At 35.9% G+C, this 25,580-nt stretch overlaps 2 protein-coding genes across 2 annotated transcripts in view; one reads left to right on the top strand and one right to left on the bottom strand.

Moving 5' to 3' along the window:
* The window catches only part of FGF7 (fibroblast growth factor 7), a 62,929-nt gene extending 55,700 nt beyond the window's left edge, over positions 1-7,229 (bottom strand). Inside the window, exons 1-2 of the mRNA XM_060149653.1 lie at positions 6,994-7,229; positions 5,843-6,397 (exon numbers count right to left, since the gene is read on the bottom strand). Of these exons, the coding sequence (XP_060005636.1) occupies positions 5,843-6,128 (286 nt within the window). The 5' untranslated portion in view covers positions 6,129-6,397; positions 6,994-7,229. The remainder of the gene's footprint in view (positions 1-5,842; positions 6,398-6,993) is intronic.
* FAM227B (family with sequence similarity 227 member B) overlaps positions 1-25,580 on the top strand; it is a 253,390-nt gene that overhangs the window by 136,019 nt on the left and 91,791 nt on the right. The gene's annotated exons all lie outside the window — the stretch shown is intronic.

Below are 25,580 nucleotides of genomic sequence, written 5' to 3'. Positions count from 1 at the left end.
CGTGAGGTGGTCATAGGAGGTGAAACTCTAATTTGGGGGCATCTGGGTTCATAATCATAAATGGCTCATTTAAGTGCCTTGTAAGCTGGTATTGATGCCTGTTCTCCAGGTTCCCTGCTGCAGCACCACTTGACAGTGTCAGGAGAGAATCAGACCTGCCTGTCATTTTGAAACTGTGGCACCAGACCTATTTTTTCCCAGCAATGAACTCATTCACGGAAGATGCCTTCTTAAATAGTAGCTGCAGAGCTGTCATCACGTGCACTTCCAAGCCAGTTCACCAAATGTTGGAGCCACTAAGATTTGTCAGAAAGGTCGAATGGACCCAGAAGAATTTCCTTGATGCATAATTCAGAGATTCATTCCTGATAAGCCCATTTCAAAATCCCCCGGGGTAGAGGTTAACTCAGGAGCCCTCTAAAGGTTCCAAAACATTCCCAGGACACCCGAGGGAATCCTGCTGAATTAGAAGCCTTGTCTCATTAAGTAGTGGTTTTCAGCCTTAGCTGCCGTTAGACTCACTGGAGAGCTTTAAACAAACACTGATGCCTGGGTCCTTCCTGCCTTCGCAAGATTCTGATTAAACTGATCTGCGGTTTCCCCAGTAATCTAATGTGATCCCCTCAGGCTCAGCTTTGGAGCCAGCCATGTCAGAATTATCTGGGGAGCTTTTAAAATTCCTGATGCCCAGGCTGCCCCCCAAATACATTTAATGAGAATCTTTGTGGGTGGAACCTGGTATCAGTATTTTTTAAAGTTTCGCAGCTGATTACAATATTTAGCCAAGGCTGAGAAATAGAAAAGTCTAGAAAAGGAACCCCTTCCATATATCTAAAAGCTGGCTTCTTGCATCCTCTTCAATTCACTTGGGTCTCTGAAAGCGCTAAAACTATAGGCTGAAGAGTTGTAATACAACTAAGTCACAAGGTTAAATACATGATCAGATGCTCTGGATTAATATAGAAATGAAAGCGATGGCCAGTTCAGATGACAATTAACAAAATAAATAAGAGATGCACCTGTGGCAATAAGTTGTTACTAGCACTTAATAAGTGCCAGGCACTGGTGTTAGCCTAAAGAAAGAGGAAGACCATAAAATGAAAAATTATTCTTAACATTAAAGTTTTCAAAGAATAGTTAATATTTCCAAATCTAGCTATTTCCAAATCTTCCATAATTTACAGCCTTGACAACTTAAAGAAGAGAGTAAGGTCACCAGTTCTATAGGATTCCATTTTGTCAGTAATTCTACGATTTTGGTTCAGTTACATAGATATGTTCCTCTTTGTCTATTGTTTTTAGAGATGTGGTTGTCATGATTTTCTTATTTTTTATTTTGACGGTGTGAATTATTGTTCTTTTTTTGATAACTTGCTAAGAACTCTTTGGAGAATAAGCAAGTTTGCTGTCTTTGTATTTAGAGGTGATATGCGTATTTGTTAGCTACTAGGAGAGATTCTTGTTGAGCAGGAGCTTATCCAAAGAATTGTTGACAATTGAGTCACTGAAGATTTTGTGGTCAAATCAGATCCAACAGCAGTGTGTTTATTTGCTTTTTGCCAATTGTTAGGCCATATCCAGTCACAGCCTAACAATCCAAAAGACAATATTGCCAAATCATTGGCCAGTTTTCAGAATGGCTAACCCTTTTCTTGCTATGGAACTTACAGTGCTTGATAATAACAAGTGAGGCATACTTTTTCTTGAATCAATGGCTTATGGCAATTAAGGATTTCCTCTCAAAAGGAATGGAAACCAAAAAACATTTTAGTAATTGGATGCCGAAAGCAAGAAAATCATCCTGAGGGACTGAGTTTTCAGAGTCCACATCTGTCTCTCAGGGCAGTTGTTGGTTGCCCAGTGCACTGCTGCTGTCTCTCACTCACCACCTCAACTTCCAGCTTAAACAGCAGTGTTATTTGTATCAGGTGAGGAGTGATTGCCTCTGTCTGCTGATGGGTTGCCTGGTCCAATTATCTAAATTCACCCTCTGGCCTTAGTCCCCAAGGGGAAACTCTGACAACAGCAGTGGAAGTATTGACCATCCATTGCCAGTCCTTTCGTGATATTATTAATGTTCTCCTCTGCAGAGAATGTGGATATTTATTTCATTTTGAAGGGGAATTTTATGCTTTTATTATTCTTTTTACTAGTTCAGGTTAAGTTCCAGTTTCATCGCTTAGAAACCTGCTAAAAGGCTAAATGTGGTGCCACCAGAGAACAAGTTGAGAAGAGAGGATTTCTTGCCTCCGGAGTAAGAATAGCGTGCGGTCTCAGGACCCGTTCTCCAGTGATAGCTTTTCTCCCCTCCAGAGTCAGAAATGCAGTTCAGCGTCTCTTGGCCTCTTATGAATTCCTACTTTTACATAGTCAGATCTTGCTTATATGGCTACTAATACAAGTCTTGTTTCTGTTGGGTTACTTGGTGCATTTTTTCGGACATTGACTCATTCTTATCTAGATTTAAAATATTTCACAATACAACACTGTACTTAGGACTGAAGCGAGACCCTTACAACCCAAGGTAGCTCAAGTAATTTTTTAATTCCCTAAAGATGTGAGACATGAGCCGTCATATCCACCTCCTTATCACTCCTGTTCTCTTCCTCTAGGCCCTCCATTCGCCTGCCCCAGCCCAACACCTTCTGGAAGGAGAATTATACACCCAGGTTTTTCACCTCACCTACCTACTCCAGTCCATTATCTTAGCAATATCTTATAAGCCACATTCCTATGAGGGAGCAGTGCTTCTGCTGGTAAAGTAAGCAGTCCTTCAAGGTCCATTAACATCTTCAGGTCACTTTCCTTTTCATTCAAAGCAAAGCCATGAGAATGGACTGGGGGCTTTCGTATGGTAACCCAGAGAAAAACTGTTTCAGGTAGCTGGTATCTAACTTTTCATGCAAATTTTATCATCTAAGACATTTAAATCTATACCATCTTAAAAGGCCTCCAAAGAAGGATGTTTAACAACCAGTGAACGAATTTAAGGCATCAGAACATTGAAAATGAAATTCAAAGTTTAATCTTAACCTTTACCACTTTCTGACCTCTGCTGAGTTTCAGTGTAGTAGACAATCCAATTACCTTTTACTTTCTCATCTTAATGAAAATAGGAAGGAAACATCTTTTGTTCATTTGTTCATTAATTCAATTAAGGATTGAGGAATGTAAACAATCTACAAGTTTTATAATTTCAATATTTTTGTTTTCTTTGACTTTTTAAAATACTGTTGAGCACTTTCTTTGTACCTGGATTTCTTTGTACCTGGATACAGTAGCTTCAGCGTCACATGTGACAATTTGCATGTTTTATGTATGTGACAATTTGCATGTTTTATGTATGTATTTTAAAATTGAATAATAGGAAATGACTATCAGAATTCTGTTCTGTGTTATACGCCATATATTTTTCAATGGAGTGCCTTAGGATTTCCTATAGACAACAGTGATTAGCCCCTGTTTATGGAGAAGCCTGACAGCCTTCTTCAATAGGATAGCAGCACAACTTGACAACAATTTTGGAGTTACTGAAATGATCCCGATGTAAGTTTCCCTTTCCAGGAGAATTTATCATATCAAGAAAGTATATAGACTAAGTGTAAGGTCTATGGAAAAGCTTATAGAAGTAAAGATTATTTATATATTTTATATCATGTCTTTTAGTATATCGGTATTGTGACATTCTAATTTATAATGATATAAAATGACCTTCCTTCCTTCCTTCCTTCCTTCCTTCTCTCCTTCCTTCTTTCCTTCCTCCCTTTTTCTTCCTTTCTTTTTTTACTGTAGAATTAGAGTTAGAATAGAAATTGTCTACCAAATTGGCTTTATGGTTACTCAAGGTCAGTGCTAAATTGTGTTTCAAACTATAAAAAACTTCAGCATTTTGTGTATGTTTTAAAATACCTGAGTTTCGTGGTTTCAAGAAATTTTAATATAAAATAAAACGTATATGTCTGAATGCATTCCAATCATAGATATTCTAATTGATCCCAAATAATTATGAATATTATTCACTTTCACTGGATTTTACATCTAATTTTTCACTTTTTCATTACTTGGTAAAAGCATTCAAAAGGAATTAGCATATGGAAGAATTCTGTAGTGTTTAGGTTCAGTAACCTTATTATTACAATTTGAAATTAGTTCTGACAGCTTAACTTATCTTTGAGATAACATTCACTTTCATCTCATTCAATGTTTACGGTAATTACATGAGTACTTAGATTGTTCACATTTATGTTATATATTCTGAGGTTTAGGATAAAATAGACTGTAAGAACTAGAAGGTATATTGGAGATCATCTGTAGATAAAAAAATGAGAATTGGAAAAAGTAAGAAATTGTTCCAAAGTCATTCATAGGCGGGGATTGGACCTATCTGTCATAATTTCCACCTGGGCTCTGTTTTCTCCACCAAGTTCTGTTATCCATTATAAATCTCAATAACTTATAAATAAATTTATTTATTGATGTCAGCCAAATTCTGTTGCTCACAGAGAAGTAGCTATCCACAAAACTTTCCTCCAAGTAGTTATTTCCTTACCTAAACTTCAGTATAATCAGAACAATATTCTAGAACTAGCACATTAACATTATTAATAGAGGTAATAATAAAACCATACTGTTAGCAATCCATTTAAATGGCCTTAACATTCTATATCAGTTATAGTCTAAAAAGTGGATTCTCTCATTTTCATATTGGAAACGTAATTCCCCATATTCCCATATTGGTTCATTGGTTTGGAAGCCTAAAAGCCATTTATTAAACAAGCAGCAAAAGTTTTAAATATTCACTATAATCCTAGCACTGTGCTAGGCAAATGTTTACACCATCACCCCGTGCATTCTTTTTCAATTGACTTTGACATGCATAATATTATAAAATGATATGATAATAACATTGTTCAAGTACTAGTAATACAAACAAAATTTCCTTCCACTCAGGGATTTTAAATTCTTAATGTATATGTTCAGGTATATATTGATATTTTACCCCATAAAACTTAATACTTTTGAAATTGGTTATTAATCATAGCTGCTAAATGATAAATCCAACCCTGACATATCAACATGAAAAGAATAACTGATTCTTGAGGAAAATGTAATTATTTACATTTAAATCATGGAATTAACATCTCTTCCAACTCACTTTTATTTCCTCCTTCACATTCACATTTCTCTTAAGGTACCATGGAACTATTATGGCACAGAATATTTAGATAAAGAAAATGTTAGAAGGAACCTATTTTTGTGCCTAGGTAAATGATTAAGCAATCAAATACAAGTTCTTTATGTTATGAACAGATGAGGATACCACAGATTCCCTTCTGTTTTAAAACTATACACAATTGCACAAGTCACTGAATGCATATTTTCAGTATTTCACACCATGGAAATATTTTTTCAAGGGAAATCAAATTATTTTTAAAAATTATCTGTTCCTCAAACTAATGGTAAGTCATTTTTGGTGAGCATTTACTGAGCACTCTATTAGAGTTCCTAATGCCTTTTGCTAGAAGACAATAAATCACATTTCAGTATGAATAATAGCATTTACATTTTGCTTAACATATGAGCATTTTGAGCTTAGGACATGGAGAATATATTTTCAAATCGGCTTGAGTGATCAGCTCCAACTATAGTATTAGTAGATTTGCCCTACTCCAGGAGATAGTTTTAGGAACATAGTTTAACTATCCCGATTTAGAGCCAATAGAAAGTTATATTTAATTTTTTTTCAAAAAAAAAGGAAACGGAGAAAACATGTCACTTGAAAATTGATCCTTTCACAGAATAAGGTTCATAAGCTGTGCTGTAAATAAAAAACATTACTTACTGTAATTATTCTTCATCTCTTGGGTCCCTTTGACTTTGCCTCGTTTATCAATCCTCAGGTACCACTGTGTTCGACAGAAGAGTCTTCTCACTCTTATATCCCCTCCTTCCATGTAATCATAACTTCTTGTATGTCGCTCAGGGCTGGAACAGTTCACATTTGTAGCCATTTGCTCTGGAGTCATGTCATTGCAAGCTAAAGATATAGTGCCCACTAGACAGATAATGTGGAAGCATGATCTGTAGAGCAAACTTGGCAGGATCCATGTCAGTATCCATTTGTGCATTATAGTATAGTGCCCCGGGTGTTCATGAATAACATAATGAAAATTAAATCTTGAGTTGATTGTTGTTCCTAGGTCATTGACCTCGTCCTATCTGTGAACTGTAGATTGATTTAAGAAAGAATAGTTGCACTCTCCCAGTGGTTAGCCTTATCCTTTTAGTTCCTGATAACAATATAGAATTCCTCCTTAAATAACTCTCTGTCAGTATATCCTTATAAAAACAGGTTGTAATAAGCTCAGTTGCTGCGTTGCTGTTTGCTACTTGACTTCTGTTTGCAATGAGAGATTAAGAATGGGGAGGGAGGAGAGAGAGGAAGATGAAAAATTATATGTATAAATTTCAGTGTGAAATACTATTATAACATACTGTGTAGTTCATACTGTGAAGGTACATTTAAAACAGCTTTCACAGAGGATGTCAATGTCTTTACCACTCTGTATGTAGATTTACAAAAGTTATGCATTAGTAGAGACAAATCAGAATATGATTGTACCATTCATTCCAGTTCGTACTTGGTAAGAAATATCCTGCAATTACAGCTGTTGATTTAAATTAAGTTCTAAAATTACTATTAACAAAATATAAATGCTTTTCCCTAGGTTTCTTTATTATATTCTTTTACGTTTGTGGTTTGTCAGTTATTTTCTCCTGAGCTGCCCACATTTCTCAAGTTAAATGTCAGGATTGCTCTGGAGAATTTCAACCTTATCTTTATGTAAGTTCTACAGCAGAATTACTATAGATAATCTCACAGCTCAAAAATCTGGTAACTTTACTTTTCCCCTCAGTACTAAAACCAGAAAAAGAGATAAACTACTAACAAATATTCAGCATTATTTTTAAAGACAAATAACAGTCACTTACTTGTTCTGTTGATAACAGCTGGATACACAAGAATTCCATGTCTGTTGTCTGCCCTGTGCAACTTGAGCCTCTCTACTGTAGCTACAAACTATTTCTCAGCTGAGAAATTCTCCAGCAGAATCATAATTGTTTCCATAAATCAACAGGCAAGAGGATTTTCTCTGTGTATGTGAGCGCGTGTGAGCTTGTGTGTGTGTGTGTGGAGCCTTTTATTCAGGGCTTTTCGATAAATACCTTTGCTGACCTCATTGGAAGCAATTAAAACTTAACCAGTGAGCTGTTAGTTGAATACAACAGCGAGAATAAAGGAGGCTTGTATAGTATTCATTCAATGGTCATGAGAGGGAGCTATGAACAAGGTTTATGCTCAGACCTACAACTGGGTACCTACTTTGTAGAAACAAATCTCTGACTCTGAAGCAGTTAGAAAGGGAAAGGGAATTTTTTTAGATTGTCTTATAACATAGAAGTTGTATATAAGTTGAAAATATTCCTTGGAACATGTATGTAAAAGGGATTTTTTAATTTAAAATCTTTTACATGGCTTTATGATGCATGCATTTCTACTATTACTCCTTTGTGTTCAGAATGTTAGAATGAAACTACTAATGTGTATTAATTCACATCTTACTGTCTTCAAGAACTATGTAGCTGAGTTAAGGGTATATCTCTTCATACAGAGATATTTCTGCATTGCATATGAGTAAAATTTTATATCTTATGTTACTAGACTGAAAGTAAGAATAACAACATTCTTATTTGAGTTGGGCCACTAATTACCAGTATGGCCTGGGCAAGTCACCTGACATTTCTGAATCTCAGCTGCTACATTTGTAAAATTAGTCTAGATGATTCTATTGTGCCTTGTAGTTTTAAAATTCTGTGACTTGTTACTTACACTAACTACTAAGATAAGGAAGAAGATACATACTTCTAAAATTATTATTCTTAAAAATTAAAAAAAATTATATGGTTTTATATTGGTTATCAATGTTTGACTCTTGCCCTTAATAAGAACATTAATGCAATAAATAAATGTTAATTTAGGGATGGAATTTTAAGAGGTATAGCTCATGTAAATAAGAGAATGCTACTTTGCTTTCCAACATGAGTTATTCTCCCCTTTATTTCCTGTTCTAACGTGTATATAGTAGCGTTCTAGTGTTTTATTAGATATTTGTTGCAAAATAATTGCATTGTTAATCTAAAACAATAATTAGGAATACATATTAAAATTCTCTTTCCCATATTAATACCCCCAACACACACATACACACACACACACACACACACACACACACAGACACAAACACTGCACTTGAAATACACGACTTTACCACCAGGTGGTGCATGTAGACCAAATAGGAAAACAAAATTAAGTATGTTCAGTTGTATTATAATTTATGTGATTTCCCTTTGTGTCTATGCTTTTGGAGAACAGAATCAATAGCACAGCATAGTTTAAACATATTCAGTTATTCTTTAGGCACCAAATATGACATTTCTAAGTTTATTAGAGCAGAAGAGGATGGCCCTTCCTTAATTGCCTCTGTTGAAAGCTAGATAGCTACAAAATATTCCGTCATGTATTTCTCTAAAAAGGGGGAAAAGAAAGAAAAGAAAGTATGATGCTACTGTGATCTGAATCATACCTCCATTAGTTTTGTAGGCAACAGTACTGAGCACGGTCAGAACTCCTAGGACTTGGATATTTCTTCTAAAGAAATGAAAATTATTAACAGTTAGTTCACATGTAAAGATATTCAAGAGCTCCTAAATTCATCTGTTCCAAATTGACCCTACAGATTTTATACTAAGAAATCAATAGATCAGAGGTCAAAAATTGCTAATTAAATATTCAAGACTTAAATTTTAAAATGGATTGTCTTAAAAGGACTGAGAAAATATTTGAAGAGAATATAGTTGAAAACTTTCCTAACATGGGAGAGGAAATAGTAAATCAAGTCCAGGAAGCACTGAGAGTCCCATTCAGGATAAATTCAAGGAGAAACAAACCAAGACACATATTAATCAAACTATCAAAAATTAAATACAAAGAAAAAATATTAAAAGCATCAAGGGAAAAACAACAAATAACATACAAGGGAATCCCCATAAGGTTAACAGCTAATCTCACAGCAGAAACTCTGCAAGCCAGAAGGGACTGGCAGGACATATTTAAAGTGATGAAAGGGAAAATCCTACAACCAAGATTACTCTACCCAGCAAGGATCTCGTTCAGATTCAAGGGAGAAATTAAAACCTGTACAGAAAAGCAAAAGCTAAGAGAATTCAGCACCACCAAACCAGCTCTACAACAAATGCTGAAGGAACTTCTCTAGCCAGGAAACACAAGAGAAAGAAAAGACCTACAATAACAATCCCCAAACAATTAAGAAAATGGTATTAGGAACATACATAGTGATAACTACCTTAAATGTAAATGGATTAAATGCTCCAACCAAAAGTCATAGACTGGCTGAATGGATACGAAAACAAGCCCTATATATATGCTGTCTACAAGAGACCCACTTCAGACCTAGACACACATACAGACTGAAAGTGAGGGATGGAAAAAGATATTCCATGCAAATGGAAATCAAACGAAAGCTGGAGTAGCAATTGTCATATCAGACAAAATAGACTTTAAAACAAATACTATTATAAGAGACAAAGAAGGACACAACATAATGATCAAGGGATCAATCCAAAATAAGATATAACAATTGTAAACATTTATGCAGCCAATATAGGAGCGTCTCAATACATAAGGCAAATACTAACAGCCATAAAAGTGGAAATCGACAGTAACACATTCATAGTAGGGGACTTTAACACCCCACTTTCACCAATGCACAGATCATCCAAAATGAAAATAAATAAGGAAACAGAGGCTTTAAGTGATACATTAAACAAGATGGACTTAATTGATATTTATAGGACATTCCATCCAAAAACAACAGAATACACTTTCTTCTCAAGTGCTCATGGAACATTCTCCAGTATACATCATATCTTGGGTCACAAACCAAGCCTTGGTAAATTTAAGAAAATTGAAATCGTATCAAGTATCATTTCCAACCACAATGCTATAAGACTAGATATCAATTACAGGGAAAAATCTGTAAAAAATACAAACACATGGAGGCTAAGCAATACACTACTTAATAACCAAGCGATCACTGAAGAAATCAAACAGGAAATCAAAAAATACCTAGAAACAAATGATGATGAAAACACGACAACCCAAAACCTATGGGATGCAGCAAAAAGAGTTATAAGAGGGAAGTTTATACCAATACAATCCTACCTTAAGAAACAAGAAACATCTCAAATAAACAACCTAACCTTACACCTAAAACAATTAGAGAAAGAAGAACAAAAACACCCCAAAGTTAGCAGAAGGAAAGAAATCATAAAGATCAGATCAGAAATAAATGAAAAAGAAATGAAGGAAACGATAGCAAAGATCAATAAAACTAAAAGCTGGTTCTTTGAGAAGATAAACAAAATTGATAAACCATTAGCCAGACTCATCAAGAAAAAAAGGGAGAAGACTCAAGTCAATAGAATTAGAAATGAAAAAGGAGAAGTAACAACTGACACTGCAAAAATATAAAGGATCATGAGAGATTACTACAAGCAACTCTATGCCAATAAAATGGACAACCTGGAAGAAATGGACAAATTCTTAGAAATGCACAACCTGCCAAGACTGAATCAGGAAGAAATAGAAAATATGAACAGACCAATCACAAGCACTGAAATTGAAACTGTGATTAAAAATCTTCCAACAAACAAAAACCCAGGACTAGAGGGCTTCACAGGCGAATTCTATCAAACATTTAGAGAAGAGCTAACACCTATCCTTCTCAAACTCTTCCAATATATAGCAGAAGGAGGAACACTCCCAAACTCATTCTATGAGGCCACCATCACTCTGAAACCAAAACCAGACAAAGATGTCACAAAGAAAGAAAACTATAGGCCAATATCACTGGTGAACATAGATGCAAAAATCCTCAACAAAATACTAGCAAACAGAATCCAACAGCACATTAAAAGGATCATACTCCATGATCAAGTGGAGTTTATTCCAGGAATGCAAGGATTCTTCAATATACGCAAATCAATCAATGTGATACACCATCTTAACAAATTAAAAGAGAAAAACCATATGATCATCTCAATAGATGCAGAGAAAGCTTTCGACAAAATTCAACACCCATTTATGATAAAAACCCTCCAGAAAGTAGGCATAGAGGGAACTTACCTCAACCTAATAAAGGCCATATATGACAAACCCACAGCCAACATCGTCCTCAATGGTGAAAAACTGAAAGCATTTCCACTAAGATCAGGAACAAGACAAGGTTGCCCACTTTCACCACTGTTATTCAACATAGTTTTGGAAGTTTTAGCCACAGCAATCAGAGAAGAAAAAGGAATCCAAATCAGAAAAGAAGAAGTAAAGCTGTCACTGTTTGCAGATGACATGATACTATACATAGAGAATCCTAAAGATGCTACCAGAAAACTACTAGAGCTAATAAATGAATTTGGTTAAGCAGCAGGATACAAAATTAATGCACAGAAATCTCTTGCATTCCTATACACTAATGATGAAAAATCTGAAAGTGAAATTAAGAAAACACTCCCATTTACCATTGCAACAAAAAGAGTAAAATATCTAGGAATAGACCCACCTAAGGAGACAAAAGACTTGTATGCAGAAAATTATAAGACACTGATGAAAGAAATTAAAGATGATAGAAACAGATGGAGAGGTATACCATGTTCTTGAATTGGAAGAATCAACATTGTGAAAATGAGTATACTACCCAAAGCAATCTACAGATTCAATGCAATCCCTATCAAACTACCAATGGCACTTTTCACAGAACTAGAATGAAAAATTTCACAGTTTGTATGGAAACACAAGAGACCCTGAATAGCCAAAGCAATCTTGAGAAAGAAAAACAGAGCTGGAGGAATCAGGCTCCCTGACTTCAGACTATACTACAAAGCTACAGTAATCAAGACTGTATGGTACTGGCACAAAAACAGAAATATAGATCAATGGAACAGGATAGAAAGCCCAAAGATAAACCAACACACATATGGTCACCTTATCTTTGATAAAGGTGGCAAGAATACACAGTGGAGAAAAGACAGTCTCTTCAGTAAGTGGCGCTGGAGAAACTGGACAGCTACATGTAAAGGAATGAAATTAGAACACTCCCTAACACCATACACAAAAATAAGCTCAAAATGGATCAAAGACCTAAATGTAAGGCCAGACACTATCCCTTAGAGGAAAACAAAGGCAGAACACTCTATGACATAAATCACAGGAAGATCCTTTTTGACCCACCTCCTAGAGAAATGGAAATAAAAACAAGAATAAACAAATGGGACCTAGTGAAACTTAAAAGCTTTTACACAGCAAAGGAAACCATAAACAAGAGGAAACCATAGACAAGCCTCCGAATGGGAGAAAATATTTGCAAATGAAGCAACTGACAAAGGATTAATCTCCAAAATTTACAAGCAGCTCATGTAGCTCAATATCAAAAAAAACAAACAACCCAATCCAAAAATGGGCAGAAGACCTAAATAGACATTTCTGCCGAGAAGATATACAGTTTGCCAACAAACACATGAAAGGATGCTCAACATCACTAATCCTTAGAGAAATGCAAATCAAAACTACAATGAGATATCATCTCACACCAGTCAGAATGGCCATCTTCAAAAAAATCTCCAAACAATAAATGCTGGAGAGGGTGTGGAGAAAAGGGAACACTCTTGCACTGTTGGTGGGAATGTAGATTGATAGAGCCACTATGGAGAACAGTATGGAGTTTCCTTAGAAAACTAAAAATAGAACTACCATACGACCCAGCAATCCCACTACTGGGCATATACCCTGAGAAAACCATAATTCAAAAAGAGTCACGTACCACAATGTTCATTGCAGCTCTATTTACAATAGCCAGGACATGGAAGCAACCTAAGTGTCCATCGACAGATGAATAGATAAAGAAGATGTGGCACACATATACAATGGAATATTACTCAGCCATAAAAAGAAACGAAATTGAGTTATTTGTAGTGAGGCAGATGGACCTAGAGGCTGTCAAACAGACTGAAGTAAGTCAGAAAGAGGAAAACAAATACCATATGCTAACGCATATTTATGGAATCTAAAAAACAACAACACAAAATGGTTCTGAAGAACCTAGGGGCAAGATAGGAATAAAGATGCAGACGTTGAGAAGGGATTAGAGGACATGGGGAGGAGGAAGGGTAAGCTGGGACAAAGTGAGAGAGTGGCATGGACATATATACACTACCAAATGTAAAATAGGTAGCTAGTGGGAAGCAGCCACATAGCACAGGGAGATCAGCTCAGTGCTTTGTGTCCACCTAGAGGGGTGGGATAGGGAGGGTGGGAGGGAGACACAAAAGGGAGGAGATATGGGGATATATGTATATGTAAAGGTGATTCACTTTGTTATACAGCAGGAAGTAACACCATTTTAAATAAAGATGTTAAACTCCAATAAAGATTTTTAAAAAAATAAAATTAAAATTAGAAAAAAAGTCCACAGTCTAATTAGGGAAAGATAACATGAAAAGTAAATCACAACAAATTTATAATTCAAGACAATAATAGAAAGATTATCAAAAGCCTGCACAAAGTGATCTCTTCAAAGAATTAGGGAATAACTGTTAGGACAGTTTAGAGAAGTACAGCTGGTAAGTAGGCTGGGAAGAGAATATTCTAGTTCATGCAATATTACAAGTGCAAGTAATGAGATACATGAACAGAGTAAAATTTTGACTAAAGAGAATAATTTAAGAAAGAGGTTGGGGAGAGTCTAGAAGAAATGCAGGCAAGAGAATGGAGGGTTCAAATCTTTCAGGACCATAAATAACAAGCCAGATCATCTCACCTCAACTGGGAAACAGTTAGGAGCTATGAAGTATTTTGGAAATGGATAGTAATAGGTTCATTTATCTTGTGATGGTATAAAGAATGGTTTGGGGAGCAGAATACTAGCATGGAGACAAATCAAGAAGCTATTACAGTGTGCAATGATAACTTCCAGAATCAACAGATTGGCAGTGGGAAGAGAAAGAAAAGCTGTTTTGAAGCCAGTAATTTCATTTACTAAGAAAGAAGAAGAAAAAGGGGGAGTCAAAGATGATCCTAAGGCTCTTTTGAGTTGAGAGATGATAGAGCTCTTTAGATGCCAGCTTTGGAAAGCCATTTTAGAGGAAATTATGAATACAGTTTTTAAAAAATATTCAGTCATAGCTATGCCTATAGTTTACACATAAAGTCTGGAGTTTAAGAGAAAACAAAAAACAAAAAACTGTGCTAAATTCCCTGAAAAGAAGTGAAACATAAAAGTGCCTTTGAGAGGCATCCCAGAGAAGGTAGAGTCCATAGAACAGGCAGCATAGAGAAAAGTCTATTTGGGAAGCCAAGCTCTACATTTCTGGTAACTCCACAGCACACAGCAGAAGCAGCAAAGTTCCAAAGAGTAAAGCCTGCCCATGTGTCTAAACAGACTGGCTCATAAGCACCCCTCATAAAGATTTCCCATGTTTTAAAAGAAATCTGGAAGAGCAGAGAACTCAGACCTGAAGGAACTGTGTGAGCAGAGTCAGTGAACACCCAGAAGTAACCAGAGTAGACAAATGACTCAACAACCAGAAGCCCTTGGCTTGGCCCTGAACAAGACCCTTGAATTCTATCTCATCTTGAAGCAGAAGAGGGGAACCCAAGAATAATTGACATAAGTTTTCCACTAACTGGGGGTGGGAGGAAAGGGGGGTTGAAATTCTCAAAGTTGAAGCTAGGTTGATTTATAAACGTAAAGTTATATGTTATCCTTTGCATATTTGAGATTGTGGTCCAAGATTTATTTCCACTACATTCCCACCACTATCACCACACTACGGATTTATCTTCATCTTCTCTTCTGTCAGTCCCATTTCATGAATTCAGTCTCAACTTTGAATCATGCCATACAACCAACATTTCTCATTTCCTTGATTCATTCACTTAACAAATATTTATCAAATACCTACTGGGTGCCAGGTGTTGTCTTGGACTTTTGGAGATACAATGGTGAGTATTCTAGAAGTGGTCTTTTCATTTAAAGAGTATGCATCCCAGTGGAAGAACATAAATGCACTGATCTTTGGCATGTGTGTGTGGCAGAGGCAGGTGGGTGTGGATGGGATACAAAGAAGATATTCAAGAAGATAGGAGGCAGAGAGGTAAATGGGTAGAGGGACCTACTTTAAGTAAGAAGGGCCCACCTGAGAAGGTAAATTTTGAGATGCCTGGAACAAGACTGACCTTGGTGTGTTCCAAGAACTGAAAGAAGGCCAATATTAATGAAGTACATGAGCAATGGGAAAAGGAGTGAGAGATTAGTGAAAGTGGAAAAGTAGACAGGAGCCAGATCATAAAGAACTTTGAAGGTCATGGTAATAAGAGTTTGGGTTTATTCTAAGTGTAATAGGAAGCTGGAGTACAGGCGTTTCTACTTATAGACCTTATAGACCTGGTTGAAGACAATAGTTTAAACTCTGGAGTAAAATCCCGAAAGTAATTGAGCAAGCCTGGGGTTCCTATAAATCTTCATTTATGCAAACTTTGTGCTTACTCTTGTGCCCTAACATTTAAAAACTAACTGTATATAAGATACAAAGTTTGAGTCATATGCTCAAAATTGTGGTGTGCCTGTGACTCAACTATATAAATATCTCAGTTTACAAATGTATCTAGACTCTTTGTGTCTCTGAGTCTATAAAAATTTGTTTTATTTCATTTTATGTTTATAAAAAGTTATCTAAAATGCTAATCTAGAATTCAAGCTATTGAAATTATGTTTTTAACTTACTAAACAACTTTGGACCTGGAGCAAGATCTCGAGAGTCACTAGCTCTTCTTTTTTCTGTATAATGAAGTTACATTATATAATTTACTCTTGATTGCCTTGACACCCTTTAAATTAATGCTTAACTTTAGCAAAGACTCAGTCTCCTTGATTCAGGGCAATACATTAGTGCCTGTTTTTGACAGCCTAGTGCCACTCTAACAGTTGGAAATTGTTATAATGGCTATGGAGAGAGTTTTGCTTCACCCCTAGGAAAACATTATAAAAAACAACAAATACTCTATGCAGTCAGGGTTATTACATTCTTTGCTTTAAATTGTCATTCTTTGGTTCCATATTCATTGCCTACATAGCAAAATGAGGAGTAAAACTAGCAATTTTTTTAATGTCATGGATGTCAGTGTGTTAATTACAAAATTGTTTTAATTTTTCATTCATTAGCTTTAAAACCATGACTTTTCAGCACTAGATGAACTTTTCAAAAGTGGAAGAAGGAGGTAGAATAGAGATAATTATGGTAGTAAAGAAGAAGAAAGTTATGGAGTCCAACATCCTAAGTATAAAGATACATTCACAGAAAGCCAGGCATCTGGTAAAATATAGGTCCATGTAAAACTGGCAGCTAACAAAATAACTCATGCATAAGAGAAAGGAGGTTCATACTTCTCCCTGGCTTTCTTTTCAAACTAAACCTTCTTGCTATCTTTAAATATTACTCATATTTTCCCTTCAATTGTATTTAATATTAACTCAGTTATAATGAGTTCTCCCGCTAATCAATTCCAAAAATTATCAATCCTACCACCACAATTTCTTCAACACCTGTTTCTTCCTATCAGTTGTTACCTTCACATCCTAAGTCAAGTAATTATTATCTTTCATGTCCGTTCTATCCTAACCCATCTCCTTTCATCTCTTCTCTCCAACCTCCAATCCATTTTATGTGTTGCTGTCAAGTTAATCTTCCTAAAGCACAGTTGTAATCATGTTATTTTTCTGCTCAAAAGTATTCAGTAACACCTCCATTTTTCCTGAATAAAATTCTAGTCTTCTTTTTCTAACATGGGAACTTCTGTTCCAACATCCTCTGTGATGATCAACACTTCCAGAACACCTGTCTCACTAGATTTAGGGTAACGGGAGATTCACCTGCTCCTCACGTCTCTTGGTAGGTAAGGGAACTAACAGAGAAGAAATCCTCCTCACAAATTGTCTCTCTGCTTCTCCCTCTCCCTACTTTCTCTGGCTCCACTCTCCTCTCTTTCTTTCTTCTCTCTTATATCTTCAGTCTGGTGAGGAACCCAAGAGTCATGTAAGCAATTATCAGATATTTCCTTTGAAATTTTACATATTGAGTTTTCAATGATGCAATAAAATCTTTGTCCCTTGATGAACTCAGCTACTTGCTTCAAATCAACATTTACGGTGTATTTAGGTAGTACGCAGTATGATAGAGATATACTGTTCGGTAAGATAAGCAAGGTCCCTGACTTCATGGAGCTTAAATCATGGAGGAGGGGACAGATTATGAACATATAAAAGAATTCTGATTATATTGCAGGAGGAAATAAATAGGTACTATGGTAACAAATAACTTGAGGGAGAAGGGAGGAGAAGGGATGGTTTAAATCTGGTCACAAAAGACCTTTCTGAGGAGGTGACATTTAAGCTGAGATCTGAAGGATAAGAAAAAATCAGAAGTGGAACTAATGTATTCCAGGCAAAGGTAACAGGGAAAACAAAGGCTCTGAGGTGAAAATGAGGTGTGTTCCAGAAACTAAATGACAGTATAACTGGAACAGAGTTAACAAGGGGAAAGTTAGGTGATTTGAAAGCAACGTGTGTAGGATCTTGATATCAACAATGGGGACTTTGGATCTGATCCTAAGTATAATGGGTAATAATGAGTAATGTGATCATCCTGAAAACTTTGTGAGAATGGTTTGGAGGATGGCAAAAGTTGAAGTAAGGAGACCAGTTAGGAGGCTGTGGCTATAATCCACTTTGCAGATGATGATTCCTTAGACTAGGATCATGGCAGGGAGTGGGAAAGAAGCAGGTAGAGAAATTTTGGAGACAAATCTTGGTGATAGATTCAATGTGAAAGACAAGGAGGAGTCAAGGTTAAATTCCAGATGTCTGACATTTGTAACAGGATAAATAGTGGTGTCATTTGTAGAGATAAGAAAGACTGGAAGAAGACCAGCATTGGAGGGGGAAATCAGGCAGTTGGAAAGTTTAGGTGAGAGGAATGCTATAACCCAAAAAACCTACTCATTCTGGATCAGAGGGATCTGGACCTGTTACTCCCTTAAAATGAGAACCAGTAAGCATCTTGCAAATCAGTTAACACAAAGTGTGGAATTAGAATCTCTTTTTAAGGTACTCTGGTGCAAAAAGAAAACTTTTCTCATAGCAGTATTAAGTATGTATTTTGACAAAAATATTAAATGAGGGCTATCCTTCCTCATTTCCCTAATTAAAAATATTTCTGACAACCAGAATATCAAAGACCCCAGTGTTATAACACCTGAAATTATCAGAAGGCAAGCTATGTTATGAGACCTTATTATAAAAGCCTAAAGGAGTTTTATTTTTTGGTTACAGCCATAAATGGATTTCAAAGTTGTCCAAGTATAGGTTAATGTACAGTTCAGTCAATTCTTGTGACACTGAGAAAGAAGTTTTGAACTAACAATGTTGGCAATTTAAAAAGAAATCAATACTTAATACTCTTTCTGAGTATTTTACCTAAAAGAAAATTGCTTTTATATTCTAGAGGAATGTTGTAGTAGAGTAGTTCATATCAGCATATAATGCCATATTTTGTTGTTGCACAGGGAACTATGCAACAACAAAATATCAGAAACTAAACTTCCGTATATCTAATGCCAAGAGAAATTAGTGAAGTTAAAAAAAAAAGACAGTTAATCAGTCATTTGATAGTAGCCAGAAGAAAAACGAAAGACTGCCTGATTTTTTTCTAATAGAATTTTTTGGCTGCACAAGATTGTAGCTTTGATTTCCTAGCCTAAGAAGCTTGGAGGACTTCCCTGGTTGTGCAGTGGTTAAGGATCTGCCTGCCAATGCAGGGGACACGGGTTCGAGCCCTGGTCCAGGAAGATCCCACATGCCGTGGAGCATCTAAGCCCATGCACCACAACTACTGAGGCTGTGTGCTGCAACTACTGAAGCCCTCACGCCTAGAGCCTGTGCTCCACAACAAAGAGTAGCCCCGGCTCACTGCAGCTAGAGAAAAGCCAGTGCACAGCAATGAAGACCCGATGCAGCCAAAAATAAATAAATAAATTTATATATATTAAAAAAAAAAGCTTGGAAGTTGGAAGCGTAGTTTCATGAGTTTAGAGAATTGCTGAATTAGTAAAAATCAAAAATTATAGTATATTTTAAAAGAAGTACTGTTTATTAATGCCAAGAACTATATGTGTAATAAATCAAACTGTCACCTGACTTAATTGAATCAATAAGAAAAATATAGAAATAGCTTATTATTTGCAAATGTGAATGTGAAAGTACTGAAAGATGTTTGAAAGTTGCTTTCTCTCTTAAATATTTTTAAATCTCCCCTGACAACTGATTTATCCTACTAATTTGTACTATCTTGGAAATATCTGCAAAGCAGAAAGATAAACTTCAGTGCAAACTCAATTTGAATGGTAACAAATTCTGAATTAAGGGACCCCAAATGAATGAAGTTCTACTATATTTTAAATTATTCGAAGGATAATAGAGTAGCATTCACTTTATTATTTTTGCCTTGAGTAAATAAAATTAAAGAGAATAACACTAGTTCTTAGTATAATGAAAGGGGCGATTAAAGACTAATTCAAAAATGGTAATGAAATTATGTACGGTGTACTCCTCCCTTCCCTTGATTGCCTTTACACCTTCCATTCCATTTATTCCACTCAGCGTGTTGACATATTGTAGTAGTAAGTATACTGTATTTCTAATATAATCGAAAATAAAACCAAGAAGCAAATTCAAAGCATCAAAAACATTATTGTTCTTTTCATCCCTCTAAAAATGTGGAAGAGGGGTGAAAAATATAAAATTTCTGGATCGTTTTATCACACCCAGAGTGTGTCATATTTTAAATTTAAAGGGGGCTTTTTTTTTCTTTCAACAATAGTCCTCAACTTTTTCGTATTTAATTTATTCCTTTAGACTGAAAGACCATCTTGTCCCTGTTTTTTTCCTTTTTCACTTTTTTGGTCCATAGGTAAAAATTCATTTATGCTATTTCCATGATGGTACCAAATATTTATCAAGGTTTAGGAAGTTTTTTTCTTCTGTTTTGAATTCTGAAACTGTTTCTTATCCTATTCATTCTCCTTCATTTTTTTATTCTTCTCTCTCTCTCTCTCTCACACACACACACACACACACACACACACACTTTTTCTATTATACCCATGCTTCAAGTTTCTAGAAACCTCCTTAGGTCATTCTTATAATAATTTTCTACTTGTTTGTCATTTTTTTCACTCTAGTATTGAAAAACACATCTGGTTTCTATTTTAATCAGTATTCCTATGAGAATAACTTCATATTATAGAAGACAAACAATTCTCAAATAACCCATAATGATGCAACCTCTGGTAATTTAAACTCTTATCCAGTGATTTTAAAAGAGCTATTTATGTACTCTAGCTTGGCAGGCTTTTATTTTTAATTTAAGATAAAGTTTATGGATGTGGGGTTTGTATGCGGAATCATTTAAAGCAAGTTAATATTTGGAAACCTATTTTTTCAAAATGAGAAATCTTGGAAACTAAACATGGAAAATGATTCACTCTTCTCGTTAGCAATCCATTTTTGAGAGTTCACAAGTTAAATGACACATACAAAGTGTTATGGGAGCAAGAAGATAGCAAAGCCTATGTACTGAAAAAAGAAGAAAAAATTGGAACCACTAAGAAACAGTAAATAAATATTAAGTGAGAAATTACTAGCTATGTACAGTATGAGAGGATATGGCATTGAGAGGTAATATGGAACAACTGGCCTGTGAAGGGTTTTCAGGATTCAGATGGTATCTTTGCAGTCAGACATACCTGGATTTGAATGATTATTCTTCTCATTGACTGAAGAAAAAAAAAAAAAAGCACAACGTGAGAGTTGTGAGTTAAGTTTTATTTGGGGCCAGATAAGGACTGTAGCATGGGAGATAGCATCTCAGATAGCTCTGAGGAACAGCTCCCTAGAGGTTGGGGCGGGGGTCAGTATATATATGATATTAGTGAAGGGGGGATACATGCAGTCAAGCACACATTTTGGCAGAAGGTTTGCTGCTAGTCACGAGGAGCAGATGTCCCCATTAATGATTTTAGTGCTTGTCTAGATATGAGAAGATGCAAGAAATTGGGCTCATAAAATTTTCTCCTGAAAATATCTAACTATGTAAAGGCCTGTTCTGCCAGTTTTTCCCAGAGCACAGCGTGCCTCATTCCTGATCTCTGCCCTGATCTCCTTTCAGAGTGTGTTGAGGGTCAGAGACTGCAGTGACTAGTGACTTTATTCTTGTAGAACCAGATGGCCAGCAATAATTTGTAGTGACAGCGCCCCCTCATGGTCATAAATTCGACCATGGTTTGGGAGGCATTTCGTGACCGTTTTGTCCCACAGTGCTAGGTCAGGCAAGGATTTCGTAGGTAGGCCACTCAATGTGACTGGACTAGGTCCTATTAACAGTAGCCAAAGGTCTCTGGACCACCTGTCTTACTAGTCTGTTATGGTCCAGAAAATGGTTCCCTCTCGTTTCTTCTTACCATATCTAGAGTTACAGTATTACAATCATTGTTCTTATATAGAACTATATAACTGGTTACTTGCTTCAGGTAACCTAGTCATCATTTTATCAAAGGCTCTGTCACACATTTAGTAATGCAAGAAACAGCAATCTTGTAAAATAGGCAATATACAGGTAATATAGCTAGTAGTATGAGTAAGGTCATAAGTAAGAATTTAAGTCAAGAACTTCCATTAGGTGTGGCACAGTATATCACCAGGTCTTCTGACGTAGTCTGTTCTGTAACAATTCTTATCTTTAAGGGAAATGATACACAGGCATTGTGCATAAGGCACCCAGTCCAATTTCCTAGTGTTATTAGGCTGGTTATCCTTAGTATGGTTTGACTGTTCCCAACATAAGGGGGGCCTTAAACTTAAGTGATCATAGCCTCATGTTAGCCATATAAAGCCATCCCACAATGGAGGGAGGTTATGTTTTTTGGCCAAAATTTTGCTTGTTGCTCTGATTGAGACTGAGTAACTTTAAGAGAAAATTTGTATTTATGGCGATGGTCAGATCAAGTATAATTGATAGGTCAAGTGAGGGAGTCTCATCTAGTAATATCAATAGTGGCCCAAACAAAACTATAACTTCTTTCTTCTAGAATAAATTTCCCAAGACCCATCCAGTTAGAGCCTTGGAGAGGACAAATCCACCAAGGTAAACCAGAAGTTCCAGACACAACTTTGTGTCTGGTAATTGACCACAAACCCGACAACTGGATTGATTGATTGATTGATAGCTGCTTGGTTCTTCGTTGCTGCATGCAGGCTTTCTCTAGTTGCAGTGAGCAGGGGCTACTCTTCCTTGTGGTGCATGGGCTTCTCACTCTGTGGCTCCTCTAGTTGCAGAGCATGGACTCCAGATGCGTGGGCTTCAGTAGTTGTGGCATGCAGGCTCAGTAGTTGTGGCTCGTGGGCTCTAGAGTGCAGTCTCTGTAGTTGTGGCGCACGGACTTAGTTGCTCCGTGGCATGTGAGATCTTCCCGGACCAGGGATTGAACCCATGTCGCCTGCATTGGCAGGTGGATTCTTAACCACTGCGCCACCAGGGAAGCCCCAATTGGATTGATTTTTAAAACTAGCATAGAATCAGGCCCATGATGGAAAAATGTTTTATCCATATGCAAAGTTCCAAGAAGTAAAAAAAAAAAAAAAAAAACACTACAAATGATCATATGGGTCAGTTCTGGCATCTTGGGACATCTGTCTATTTCTGATGTCATTGTCTTCTCGTCCTGGTATAAGTGTAGTTTCTCCTGTTTGAGTGTCTTTTTAAGGTGAGTTTGTGTTGGTAGTCATCTCTATAGCCAATCCAGTGCAGGGGCCCTTTCTAACTGGGAAGTATTAATCCCAGAGTCAATTCCCTTCAGTTTTGCTGTGCATGAGCTAGTTAAGAGTATCTGATGAGGGTCCTTCCATTTAGGTTAGAGATTGTTCTTTAAATGATGTCTTTTCCAGTATGTATTATCTCCTGGTTGCAGGTCATGGAGCATCCAATCTGCATCTAAAGCTAGATTACTGAGATAAGCTTCAGAAACAAGCTTGGAGTGTCCTTTTAATCATTCAATTAAACTTCACAGTAATAAAACAGTGAGGAGCTATCTGGGAAGTGAGACTTAGTAAATACAGACCATAATTAACTAAACTAGAATTTAATATTCACTGAAACGTAATCTTTTTCTGTCTATAATTACCCTCATTTCTACCAAATAAAGCCAGATTAAGACTAATTTGTTTGCAAAGTAAGTCTGGTTTCAATAAACATGGCCTGATGATTTGCATAAGTGTAATTGATTATGCAGGCTCTTTCTAAATTGGCTTTGCTGGAACTTTTTCATAAGGAATCTCAGATTGAATTTTTAAAATGCCTCTCAAGGCCAGGAAAACCACGGCAAGGGCTTGTCACAGATTTTGTGGGTGATATCTGTAGATTTGGGTGAATTCCTCCTTTTTTGAGGTTTCCAAAATACCTTGAGATTCCTGCACCTGTTAGGAGGTGGTCTTCCTAATTTACCTAATAAAGCTTCTGGGAACCCAAGAGTTTCCAATCTCTGGAGGGATCAGGTAGTGAGAAAGGATAAATGTTTCAGTACTGCTTACAAAGGTATAATTTACCAAATCGCTGTAAGTCATAATTAGGAGGTAAGTTTCCTTATATCTGGAAAACACAGATTAAAAGCCAGTAATACTTCAGACAGAAACCATAAAAATTATAACCCTATTCACCAGTTCACTCAGTCCTATGTAAAATATCCTTTTTTTTTCTTTTGGCCACCCACGTGGCATGCAGGATCTTAGTTCCCCAACCAGAGATTGAACCCGCACCCCCCTGCAGTGGAAGCATGGAGTCTTAACCACTGGACTGCCAGAGAAGTCCTTTTTGTTAACTGTTTTATGAAGCCATCAGGTTTTCCTATAAAATTCTTTAATTTTTCTCCCAGTTCAGAATATGATCTGAAAGTTATCAGAAACCTGTAGTTGTCAAAAAGTTCTTGCTATGAATCATCTTGAAGAGGAAGAATTTTTGCAAGGACATCAGAGTAAAACAATAGCTATCTATGAATGATAAAAGACTTAAGAAGGCACGGTTGAAGACCTGTTTACAATGCAATTGACAAAGAAACTTAGTTACTCCTGTGACATACAACATTTTAAGATAATAACTGGAATTATGACTGATAACATTTTACCAAGACATACCATATTTTTAGGAATTCCATATAATTTCTAGAATACTTAAATATTAATAACATTTACCCACACAACATAAGATTTATTACTCATTTGACAATGCTAATCCCATGTAATTTAACACTCCAAATGAACCTAATTCGTTTAATCAGGTTTAATTATACATCTCTTTGGAATGTCTCAGGGGCCCTTTGAAGCATCTCAAAGTTAGCTAGAGGTCAAAGGAACTTCATTAGATTTTGATTTGGGAAGTTTCTCCAAAAATATCAAAAAGGTTTTAAAATACTTGGTCAAATAGGATCATAGGTCACTGTTAAACAATACTTCTTCACTTAACCAAAGGGACAATAAAAGATTTCAATAGCAAATATGGAATAGATCACTTAAAAGGTAAAGAAATTTAAAATCTGTTATCAAATGCCGATTGACCGTTTAAGAAAACTTTGTCCTCTTAACAGAGAGAAAAACAAAATTCAGATTTTGTACCAGCTTATGTTTAAAATTTATTTACTCAATTAAATTTATTCTAAATTTAGCCAATCCTGACCAGGCACAAAACTGTTTTCTCAGGGTTCCTTTTCGATAAACCTTCCATAATTTTCTGTACTCAAATTAGTTTGTCCCTTTTTTTTTCTCATCCAGGAACAATCAACTCTGGAAAAAAATTACTTTCTTTTCCCTTAACAAAGCGCAATTCAACTCCTCATACCTTCTTTTACTAAAAACACACATCCTACTTTGCTACTGTATCCTAAAATGTTTCCCTTATTATTTCTACTAGCTTTAATTACATATTTAAATTAGAATTCTCAACTCTTAAAAATCTTAATTTCAATTGAAAACTAAAAAGTAAGCCAATGATGAGCTTTTTTTACATTAGCATTCTGTAGATTGGCAAAACAAAAATACCAATAATAAATTCTAAAAACATGTGCTTTCTTATAGAAAATACCTCAGTGTGGCACAAAATGTATTTATTAATAATTCTAAATACCTTTATTTTCTCTGTAAAAGGAAGCCAATGTTCAGTAATTTATGTTTCAGTATCTTACTTTATTTGGGAATGACCTAGCTATTCAATAAACTTCCAACATTTAACTTAATTTAGCACAACTCTAATGTTCAAATTGCCAAATATATGGAGAGATTTTTTTAAAT

The sequence above is a fragment of the Lagenorhynchus albirostris genome, chromosome 1 (genome assembly GCF_949774975.1).
Source record: "Lagenorhynchus albirostris chromosome 1, mLagAlb1.1, whole genome shotgun sequence".
NCBI classification, from domain to species: domain Eukaryota; kingdom Metazoa; phylum Chordata; class Mammalia; order Artiodactyla; family Delphinidae; genus Lagenorhynchus; species Lagenorhynchus albirostris.
Note: the sequence above shows the minus strand (reverse complement) of the source record. Positions and strands in the feature narration are given on the sequence as shown.